This window comes from Leptopilina boulardi, unplaced genomic scaffold (assembly GCF_019393585.1).
Source record: "Leptopilina boulardi isolate dan_hultmark-lab unplaced genomic scaffold, ZJU_Lbou_2.1 LbouV2_193, whole genome shotgun sequence".
In the NCBI taxonomy this organism is placed as follows: Eukaryota; Metazoa; Arthropoda; class Insecta; order Hymenoptera; family Figitidae; genus Leptopilina; species Leptopilina boulardi.
Window position 1 is genome coordinate 1,310,486 of NW_026137744.1, and position 11,262 is coordinate 1,321,747.

Consider the following 11,262-nt stretch of genomic DNA (forward strand, 5'->3'; position numbering starts at 1 on the left):
GATTCGGTGTATTAGTCAGTACACTGCCAGTACTGAAAGTCAATACCGACAGCCAGTATTGGATCAGTACCATGCCGGTGTTTAATTACGGCGAGCCACGGATATTTCTACTTGGGTACTTTCTTTTTACAGTGAAACTGAAATTAATTTTATAAAATACACTAAAAATTTATAAATAAACTGAAATTAACAGTAAATTTAAAAATAAGTAGTTTTTTTTATGAATTGCAGTTTAATTTTAAACATTTTTAAATGAAAAAATTAGTTTTAGACCAATTTTGAATCGAAAAATAAAAAGAGACCTTTATCTCTATACTTAAAAATGCCCTTAAAAAAATGGGGATAGGTATATTGATTGCGTGTGATGTAAGTATGGAATTATGTGAGAATTGAAATCAGATTCTGTGATAGATTGAATTAAATTACTCAACATTAAATAGACATATAATGATTTCTTTAACACCGTACAATTTTCACTCACGCAATACCTTTATACACAATTTATTGCACGATATTAATCGAAACATTCAATGAAGATAAGGATATTAATATGGGAAAGTTTATTTTTATATAATTCATTCTTTGTATTCTATATAACTACACTGAAAAAAAATATTTGATTCAAATAATCAGTTACTTGACTATTATCAAATAATTTTTTATTTGTATTAAATAATTACTATTTGAATCAATTAAATGGTATTTGTTTCAAATACAGAAATTCTTGGTTCAAAAACAAATTTATTTGATTGCAATAAATATTTATTTCATAATAGTCGAGTAATCAAGTATTTAAATTAAATAAATTTTTTTACAGTGTTGATATAGAACTTATAAATTTTACAACAGTTGAATGATTTTCGAAACAAAATTCCATGAAATAAATAAAATTTTCTATTTTAAAGAAATTTATAGAAAAAAATATTTTTTAAATATAATATAATATACCTAATATAAATGATAATAAATACTTTTTCTAAATTTGAATCAATGAAATTTCACTATAGATAAAATAATTGGAATTCAGCAACTGAATCACTTCAGTTATAAATATGTAAATTTTCCAGCAAAATTTTACAAACAAAAGAGAGAAAATAGAATTCAAATTATTGACAATAGTTATATTTATTATTGCAGATTTAAAATTTGTATTTTATATATTTTTCCATGATTTTTTTCAATTTTCCAAATTTTGATAATACAAAGTAATGATATGGAACTGTCAATAAACATACAGACTCTATATGAGCAGTGATGAAAAAAAAGTCATTTGCTGTGGAAAGACAATACACTATAAATAAATTCTCCTGCAATTCTCACAAATTTACCTCGTAAAATGAAGTTAATTCAATTGCATGTCGACATCATTGCGCACTCGCTACAGTCAAGATTTAATGTTAAATTTTCCAATTAAAATCAAGTTATGCCTCCGATCGAGAAGTTTCGTTGAATTTAATACTCATAGAAATAATGAACAAAGTGTAATTATTATACTAACACAGTTAATAAACATTAAAAATTAAAACTTCGACTAGAAAAAAATAAAGTAATTAATGATTTTTAATCTACAACCATTTTTAGTATCATTACTTTTATATAAATGTACCTAAATGTAATAAGTATATTTGACGAGTCTTATTTCTAAAAGTATCTACTATTTATATTCCGCGATTTGTATAATCCAAAAATGTCAAATTGGTTTTAAAATTATATATATTTCACTACAATTATGTTCTAGATTTTGCAATTTTATACAATTTCATAAAAAAAAAAGTTACAAACTTTTAACTTTTCTGTTAGTGTTATTGTAAAAAAGTCTAAAGTAAAAAATCAACCTTTTTCACAATTGACACTTTCATTGAAAAATAGTGAAATAAGTGGTATCATAATATTATATATTTTAAATGTCTAATTAACTTTCTAAATGATTTAGAAATCCTTATTTAGTCGAGAATAATTTTTTTTTTACATACGACAGTAAGTGATTTGAGAATATTGTATAGAATCATGTCGAAAATGTTTAAATTTGATATTTTTTTGGTGTTTCCTACACATATTTCTTTTTACAGTAAAAATTAGTTTAAAAATTTTTAACCTATAGGGGGAGAGTAGAGCAAAACCGGGTAGGCGGGTCAAACCGGGTACCCCAAGTTTTCCATGATAGGTATTTCCATTTGTGTCGCCTATTACATATATCTTTTATATTACAACCAACATCATTTTAATTATATAACCAGTATATAAAAATTTATTTATTATATTTTATGCACCGAAAAAAATACATTCTTGTATTCAGAGGAAAATTCCTCTTACAGAATCCTCTTGAATTTTATTCTTAAAACAAGAGTATTACTCTTTAAATGAGACTATTTTCCTCTAATTTCAAGAGGATCGAAACAAAAGGACTATTCTAGAGCATTCCTCTTATATTCAGAATAATCTTTTTAGAATAAAAATAATACTCTTAGAATTTAGAATAATCTTCTATGTTTAAGAATATTCCTCTAAATTCTAAGAGGATTTCCCATTGAAAGTCGCTCATGCGCAAAGATGATTGCGTCATATCATTTACGTCGTGTCATAAATCGCATATCATATACGTGAAAAAGTTTTAGTTTCTGTGTGAAAAAAGGTGAATAAACCAAAATGGATAATAATCTTTTAAATATCTTGATAGAATTGCAACTTACACAATACGTGCCTATTTTTGAAGGTAAAAGTAATTTTGAAGAAAATTTAAATAATTTTGAGGTTATGCTATTTAAAATTTTATTTTATTACGATTTTTATTTATTTTAATTTTATTTAAAATTTATTTAAAATAAATTTTCAAATTTAATGAATTATATGTTTTGCACATAAAAATATTATTAAAAATAGATTTAGTTGATTTTATTCAAAAAAAAAAAAAAATTAAAATCAATTTCAATTTATTTATACTCAAACAGATGTAAATCATGGAATATCAAATTTTATTCCTTTTAATTTTATAAATTATATCTATGACATACAAACTAGATGATTGCATTTTTATTATTTCAGAGTTCTTTTTAAGATAATATTTTCCTCTTAAAATAAGAGTATCCTTTTAAATTAAGAGGAATAATTTTACATAAAGGACAATCCTCTTAAACCTAGAGGACATCTTTTTGCAGCATAAACTAGAGGAAAATATGCATTGAAATAAGAGAAATCCTCTTGAAACAAGAGGATTTTTTTTCGGTGAGCGACTTTTAAATTTTAGATCAAAAGAAAATCCATTTTTTATCGAAAGTAAATCACTTACAAAACTTTTTGTGTCGATATATTCGTTTCATGAAGTATAACATCTTTTTCAGCATTTATTTACGAGTAATTTTCATAAAAAGTAATTGTTAAATTATTAACAAGAAGCTGAGAATTTTACATTTTGTTAAAAAATGCAGTGCGGGGCAAAACCGGGTACCAAACGGTGGGGCAAAGTCGGATATACATATATAAATACATAACACTATGGATATTTAAATTTTTTCTCCAAAGAATCGACATGTATGTTTCGAAATCGATGTTTAACTTTCGATATATCAATTATTTACCATATCGATAAATAAATGATAATAAATTAATAAAAATATGAAAAAATTTGGTTTTAAAAGAATTAACTGCTGTTATACATTATTAATATAATATATTTTGATTAAATTTATTGAATATTAATTATTTTCTATAATTTAAGTGATATATAATAATAATTGAACAAAAAGTTAAAGAATATTCTATGATTTATATATTTTCTTGATAGTTCCCGGTTTTGCCCCACCATCGGGGCAAAACCGGGTACTTTGCATTTTTTTTTGAAAAACCTGGTTTAAATTGATCAAGAAATTTTTTTTTCATGCATTCGACTTTATTTTCTTATTCTCTAATGTTCAAGGGAGAACTTTCAAGGAGAGTTGAACTAATTTATTTGATAGATTCTTGGTAAACCGAGAATTCCAAAAGTGTACCCCGTTTTGCCCAACTCACCCCTACTGGAAAAATATATTTGCTTTTAAATAACTAATATAATTTTTTATTATACTATAAAATATTTATTTGAATCAAATAATACTATTATATTCTCAGTAAAAAGAATAGAATTTGATTTGTTAATAAAAAAATTATCCGAGTTATTTGATTCTAATAAATATTATTTTTGGTTAGTAAACATTTAATTGATATTGGTTAAATATCAATATAAATATATATATAAATATTTCTCAATTTAAGTAACTTTTTTTCTGTATAATAAGTATACACCCAAAAGAGAGGTTTTTAATTTACCAAACTACTTTCTTTGAAGTAAAGAAAAGAAAAAAAAATAATAATAATAATAATACTAACCTTTAATTACAATATCGCACTTTAATATGAAATCACAAAACACTTAAGCGCACTATAAAGAAAAAATCACTTTCAAAAACTCAATTTAAAAAATAAAAAATTAGCGCATTTTCAATATAAAAATATTGAAATTTTTTTTGGAATAGTCACTACGAAATTATTTATTTTTAAATACTTATTTACACTTTTTATAGCACTAATGAATAAACTATCACTTTTTTTAAAACTTAAAATGTCAAAAAAGTTGAAACACTTTCAAATTATTTCCAGGGACACACAATATTTTAATATTAAAATTGTGCTAGTTATTAATTAAAAAAGTTGACTTACAGATCGCGAACTCTCTCGACCAGTCCCTCAGTGGCCCCTATAAAACATTAAAAAGAAAAAATATTTCAAAATTAGCAAAAAATAATTAAAAATCGCATTACATAAAATGGGTGGTCAAAATTCTTTGTACGGTTCTATTTTTGTTTTTGTTTTTATTGAGTTTATCAAATTCTAGTTAATATTAATAATTAGTTTTATTAAATATTTTATTCAAATATATTTGCGACTATCGTTACCATGACAACATTACCAAATCAACTATTGCTATGGTAAAAACTTTTTAACTTAATTCAATTTTGAAACTATATATGTATATATGTGTATACTATTTTTAAATATATATTTTTTAATTTTCAATTATATATATTAGAATCATATGTCACATAATAATTAATTACTAGCAATTACTCATAATATTTTAATTAATACTTACACAATAAAAACGTTATTTTTATTCTTAAATTGTTAGATTTTCACTAAATAAAAATTATAAACTTGTCATGTAAGTTTCCTCATTTTCTTTCTATGCAAAAGATAAAAAAAAGAAAAAAATGTATACAAAAATAGAAATAAGAAAAAATTAATTCTTTAATCAAATTTTAAAAATTGATAATTATAATAAATTATTCACGACAAAAAAAATTCATTTAGAATTTTAAAAAATATACATATCTACATTTTTAAATATCCTAGAAATCACCGAGCTAGATAAAAAAAAAAAAAAAATAATGATTCAGCAAATAAAAATAATAAAAGTAAAATTTTAATGAGTGTGAATAAATTGCATGTTATTAGGAATAATTTTAAAAAAATTGCAGAAGTATAAAGACATTTTGTTAATTATACTTACTCAATAATTAAGATAAAATTGAATAATTTTTTTTTATTTTGATTTTGTTATTCAGAACTTTTTGAAAGTTTTTTTATTAAAAAAATTTGTATCTAAATGATTTAATAAAATGATTTCTAAAATTGTTTCCAACTAGTGCATTTTACTTCAAACAAAATAAATTCAATGAATTCTATCGTAAATTTTCCAGCAAGAACCTATTGAACAAATAGCTAGGTGCCATGGAAGACTGATTCCCAATAATGATTATTATAATAAATAATAAAATATAGATACATATAATAATGTTAGTTTTATTCAGCTTCAAACGCTAAGCATCCCATCTTGTTCCTTTATTAGCTTTAAATATAATTTTTCCATATAATTATACTAAATTGTAAAAAAAAATCAGTTCTTTTCGTCGAGTTTTCGGACATTTAAAAATATACCCCCTTTCGATGAACTCAGCACTGATAATTTATCAAATTTTATACAAGTATTTTCTAACAATGACATCTCAAATCTTGAAATAATGAAAATTATCCCAAGTTTTGTTTGTAAGAGACCTTGTCGCATTCCTGTAATAAAATAATTATTACTAACTCAAAAAAAAATTCCAACAATATAATAAAAAAATAACAAAAAAGTAGGCAAATAAAATATAAAACAAGGAGGGGGTCCTTTATGTTTATTTCATAAACATTATGCTTCCTCATTGTGTGAAGCAAAAAATTCGCTTCCTCGTGAAGGAAGCAATGAATTTGTCCAATTCAATTGATTGATTTAAAACATTTCCAGTTAAAAATGTTTTAAATTAATTAAATTTTTTGAAAAATAAAGAAAATTTTGATTAATTTTGAGTGTAACATAAACTTTATATATACGAATCGATTCGTTTTAATGCAAGGAATACAATTATTTTATTCATCAACTTGAATTTTAAAAAAACAAAATTTTTTAGCTAAAATATGAATTTTCGATTTTTCAATTTTTATTAATTCTCAAATTTTAAATCAAATCTATACTTTATATATACCAACCAATTTGTTTCAATGCAGGGAATAAATTTATTTCATATATAAACATGAATTTAAATAAACACAACATTTTTTAGCTAAAATGAGAATTTTTGATTTTTTAACTTTCATTAATTCTTTAAATTTTAATCAAATCTATACTTTATATATATCAATCGATTCATCTTGACATAAGGAAGACGATTATATTATATATTACCTTAAATTTTTCGATTTAAAAATTTTTTCAATTAAAAAAATTTTTTTGGAAAAAAGACGCTAAAATTTTTTTTTTGGGGTATTTTTAAAAATCCTCTCGTCAGTTTTGAGAGATTAATGTGTTAAATAAGCCTACCAAATTTTATCCAAATCCATTAAAACCTGTTAAAGATATCGTGTTCACAAAAACGATCCACACACACATACACACACACATACATCCGGACAATTGATCAGGATCTCATATAACATGTTTCTATATAGAGGAAAATTTGTTTTCACCATTTTTAAAAATTTTATAAACGAAAGGACTACATAGCTTCCTCCACGAGGAAGCAAAAAGGAATAAAATAAAAAAATACGTGAATAAAATATAACAAAAATAAAAAAATAAAGACAATAAATAAAGTTTAAAAAGCAATGATGAAAAAAAATAGGAAAAGATTATTAGAAACATAAATGGCAAATTTTTACCAATACAATTTCTTGGACCAATTCCAAATGGAAGATAAACATAGGGATTAATCGACGATTTTCTATCACTTGAAAATCTTTCCGGATTAAAATTGTGAGGATTGGGAAAATATTTCGGATCATAATGAAAGCCAAGCATTGGAATTAATATTGGCGTTCCTTTTTCAATAACAAGTCCAGTTTTTTCAATTTTATAATTTTTTGTCGTTTTACGATCGACAAAGGGTAATGTCGGATACATTCGAAGAATTTCTGAAATAAACATATCCAAATATTCCAAATCTGATGTCTACAAAGAAAAGGGAAAGATAAAAACCTTTTAAATTCAAGTAAAGGGAATTATTTAAGGAACATTAAGACAGAAACTTTAGATTTTTCTTTCAAACATTTTTAAAATGACATAAAAAGAAAGAACTTCATTTCTAATTTTTTAAATTGAAACAATTATTTTAATTTCAATGTATTAAATTTTAATAAAATTTTCCTTACAATTTCATATGTTATTTGTCCATTATTTTTTTTAATAGCTTCGTTTATTTCTGCTCTTAATTTCAATTGCATTTCCTGATTTTTTGCCAATTCAAATAAAGCAAAACTCATGGTTGACGATGATGTATCGTAACCGGCTGCAAATAACGTAAGAGCTTGGGCTAATAAATTGTCTCCTTGAAATTCTAAAATAATAAAAATATTTTAAATTTTTTAGTTTTTTTTTTTTTAATATTTAATTAAAAGAAGAAAATCTTTGATGATAAAAGCAAAAGTTATTATTATAAAATAATTTCTATTTAATTAAATAATATTTTTAATTTTTATTTTGTAGTGTTATTATAATATGCGAATTAAATTTTTATCAAATTATACATACTAAATAAATTTGAATTTAAATTATTGTTCTCATTATCTCGTAGTTGAATCATGAGGTCAATAAAATCGTTTCGATTCAACTTTGACTTTTTACGTTCATCTAAAATATCTTGAAAAGCTGTTCGAAAAAAATTTGCTGCACTTTTTAGAAAAAATCGAAATCCAAACAAAGTTGTATAATCTGGTGCAAGCCAAACAGTGGCGAGTTCAACAGCTCTTTTAAAATTATAAGTGCCAAACATTGCTCTTCCAAATTTACGAAATTCAGCATTTGGATTTTTCAAACTATTTAATTTTAATCCATACGTTGCTTGTCCTATTAAATCGGTTGTAAATTTACCAGCGAGTTCTGTAATGTTTACCGATTTACCAGAACCTGTCAAATAATTATAATAGACAATTTCTTAGCAAGCACTTTTTTTTTTACAAAAAAAAAATTGAAAAAATTTGATTCAAAATAATTAATAAATAATAACAAGCAATTTTTAATAGTAAATAATAAAATTAAATTAATATAACGCATTTATATAGTTTTGAAATAACTTTAATTATTCAAATAAAATGAAGTTAAATACCTTCCAACTCGAGAGTATCCAAATAATTATCAAGATCATTTCCCACTTCTCGCACATTATCAAACATACTCTTCATTTTTCCAGTTGTAAATAGAGCAGTAAATTTTTGCCTTACATATTTCCAATAGGGATTTTCGATAAAAAATAAACTATTATTGCTGATAATGTCTTTTTTGCTCGAATGCATAAATTTATCCGAAAAGTAATTAAAATCTTTTATGAGAATTAGTTTCAATAATTCAGGATCACGTATTAAAAGACATGGTTTATCCAAAATGTAAATTCCTACATAAGGTAAATCTTGATTTTGATCATAAAAATATTTAAACAATGCACCAGGTGATTTTTCATGTTTAAAATATTTTCCAAAACTCCCAACAAATGGTGTTGGTGAAATTTCTTTAACGCCCCTTTTTTTCCAATATTTAAAATTTCTCGTCATATAAAAATAGAGAATTGTTATAATAAATGTTGTGAAAATAATTACTCCGTATAAAATCCATGACAATGTCGATAATTCCATTGTTGCTTTGAAAAAAATGTTGTCTAAAATATTATTATTATAAAAATAAATACACTGAAAAAAATTCCTGACCCCCGTATACCAGGAATTGACTAATTTGCCTGATTACTACGAAGCTGAAGTACGCAACGTTTATGATAAACGATTTTTAAAGAAATCATTTTTTAAAATGAAAAATTCTATAATTTTTTGCCTAAAAAATATTTCTTGTAGTTTTCAATAAACAACAAATTATAAAAAAAATTTTTAGCAAAAAATTATAGAATTTTTTATTTTAAAAAATTATTTCTTTAAAAATCGTTTATCATAAACGTTGCGTACTTCAGCTTCGTTGATTACGAGAGGAACCCACTAGGTAATCTTGGTCAAAGTTGATTTCGACAATTAGTTGGAATGACTTGGGCAGCTTATCACAATAACCAGGTATCTTAGTTATATTGGCTAGAATTACTTTGACTAATTAAACTTTAGCAAAATTGACTATAGATACATGCGATATTAACCAAACACCTTAGTTAATATAACTAGAAAACAAGGGGTCAATTCTACTAAATCGACTTTGACAATATTAACCAAGCTACGTAACTGAATTGACTAGGATGCTTGGTTACGCTGACTAGATTTAAAGTTGCTATGGTTAATAGTCGCATTAATGCGAAGCAAATTTTTTTCAGTGTACAAATATAATTTTTACAAGAATATAAAATATTATTTCATTTTTAAACAGATTAATGAACTTTTCTAATAATTTTAAAACAATTATTAAATTAAAACAATTTACGCCATGCAACCTCGGCCAAACCGCGCCACCTAACCCCGAATATACTTTTGATATATTTACTAATTTTTTACAAAACCTGTGAATATAAATCAAAAAATTTTTTTGATTCTAAATAACAAATGTTTAGAATTCAAAACTTGATATTTGAGCTTTTCCAAAAATCATTTTTTAAAGAAATATCACAAAAAAATGAAGAGGTTAAAAATTTACTTTGGAATACCAAAATTAGGTAATTTCAGACTTGATAAGAATAAAAAAAAAAGGATTATCGACGACAAATTAATAAAGTAAAAAAATATATTTTAAACAATGAGATATAAAAGATTTACCTTCCTTCAGTGAATCTCCTTCAACATTCTGTTTATATTTTACCAGTGGCAAATAAACCAGGTGTAGGGTAAGTGCACTAATTGTCGAGAATTTAAAACAATGTGTGACTATTATATTTTTTTTCTCTACAATGAATAAACTTAAAAATTTGCAATTCTTAAATTTGAACGTAAAATGTGAAAATGATTAATATTTATTAGAAAATAAATGTTTTCTTTAAATTCTATTTACTTATTCAAAATGTTGGTCTTCAATTTTATACATATTATGTATTCTTTTAACGAATTCAAAATGGCAACTATTTAAATAAAACTGATATTATAAAAATTACATTCACAATCAAATGATGATATCACAATGTATTACAATAAATTAAATTTTTTTTTTAAAATATATTGATTCATAACAAGCGATCTTGTAAATCCTCGCAAATTTAAAAAAAAAAACTCTCATATTTAATTTATTTAAAATTTTGAAAATCCGATATCAGATTCATAAGTCGGTTTAATAGTTTTGTCAGGGTGAATTATTGCGTATTTAATAATCAGTGAACTCTTATATTAGTACTCGGTAAAATAGTTTTAAACAATCAAAACTGTTTTATGAGCAGTAGGTAAAACATTTTTTTTTTTTGTGAACCAAGCATTATAATCGATTTAATAGGTCTAATCTGTTTTATCAGCCGTCGATAAAAAAGATTTTACTACAAAAAAATCAGACAAGTCCAAGTTACACTCGCACGGAAAACAAGGAGTTCCGTAAAAGTAAAAGCCCAATATTGGGCCCAATATTTTTGGCATTTGTACACTAAAACGTCAATCGAGAACAGACGAATGTGCAGTGCTGTTCTCGATTGACGCGATTTTTATCGCTGGAAAACAAAAACACTCAGGGCCGTATGAAGTGCCTTGCGCAACAATGTGAATTTTCTCTAGGGGATTTTCACTAGTGGGGCA

The 11,262-nt window shown here is 24.0% G+C and overlaps 1 protein-coding gene across 2 annotated transcripts; it reads right to left on the reverse strand.

The window, feature by feature from the left end:
• Positions 1-5,742: 5,742 nt before the first annotated feature.
• LOC127277978 (cytochrome P450 6k1-like) lies at positions 5,743-10,488 on the reverse strand. 2 transcript variants are annotated; one of them, XM_051299450.1, is made up of 6 exons: positions 10,306-10,488; positions 8,673-9,200; positions 8,099-8,473; positions 7,720-7,904; positions 7,231-7,519; positions 5,743-6,099 (listed from the first exon to the last, which is right to left on the reverse strand). In XM_051299450.1, exons 2-6 carry the CDS (start codon positions 9,193-9,195, stop codon positions 5,930-5,932), a joined length of 1,542 nt encoding a protein of 513 aa, XP_051155407.1. In that variant the 5' UTR covers positions 9,196-9,200; positions 10,306-10,488; the 3' UTR covers positions 5,743-5,929. The 2 variants fall into 2 exon arrangements, with proteins under 2 accessions (XP_051155407.1, XP_051155406.1); XM_051299449.1 differs by having other exon boundaries at positions 5,744-6,099; positions 8,673-9,218; positions 10,306-10,485.
• Positions 10,489-11,262: the final 774 nt, after the last annotated feature.

What these genes read in the sequence shown, in the direction of transcription:
- LOC127277978 (XM_051299450.1), bottom strand. Translation starts at nt 9,195, where the DNA reads ATGGAATTATCGACATTGTCATGGATTTTATACGGAGTAATTATTTTC. An exon ending in GGATACTCTCGAGTTGGAAG is followed by an intron (nt 8,474 to 8,672) that starts GTATTTAACTTC and finishes ATTATTTGACAG; the next exon opens with GTTCTGGTAAATCGGTAAAC. An exon ending in TGGTCCAAGAAATTGTATTG is followed by an intron (nt 6,100 to 7,230) that starts GTAAAAATTTGC and finishes ATTTTATTACAG; the next exon opens with GAATGCGACAAGGTCTCTTA.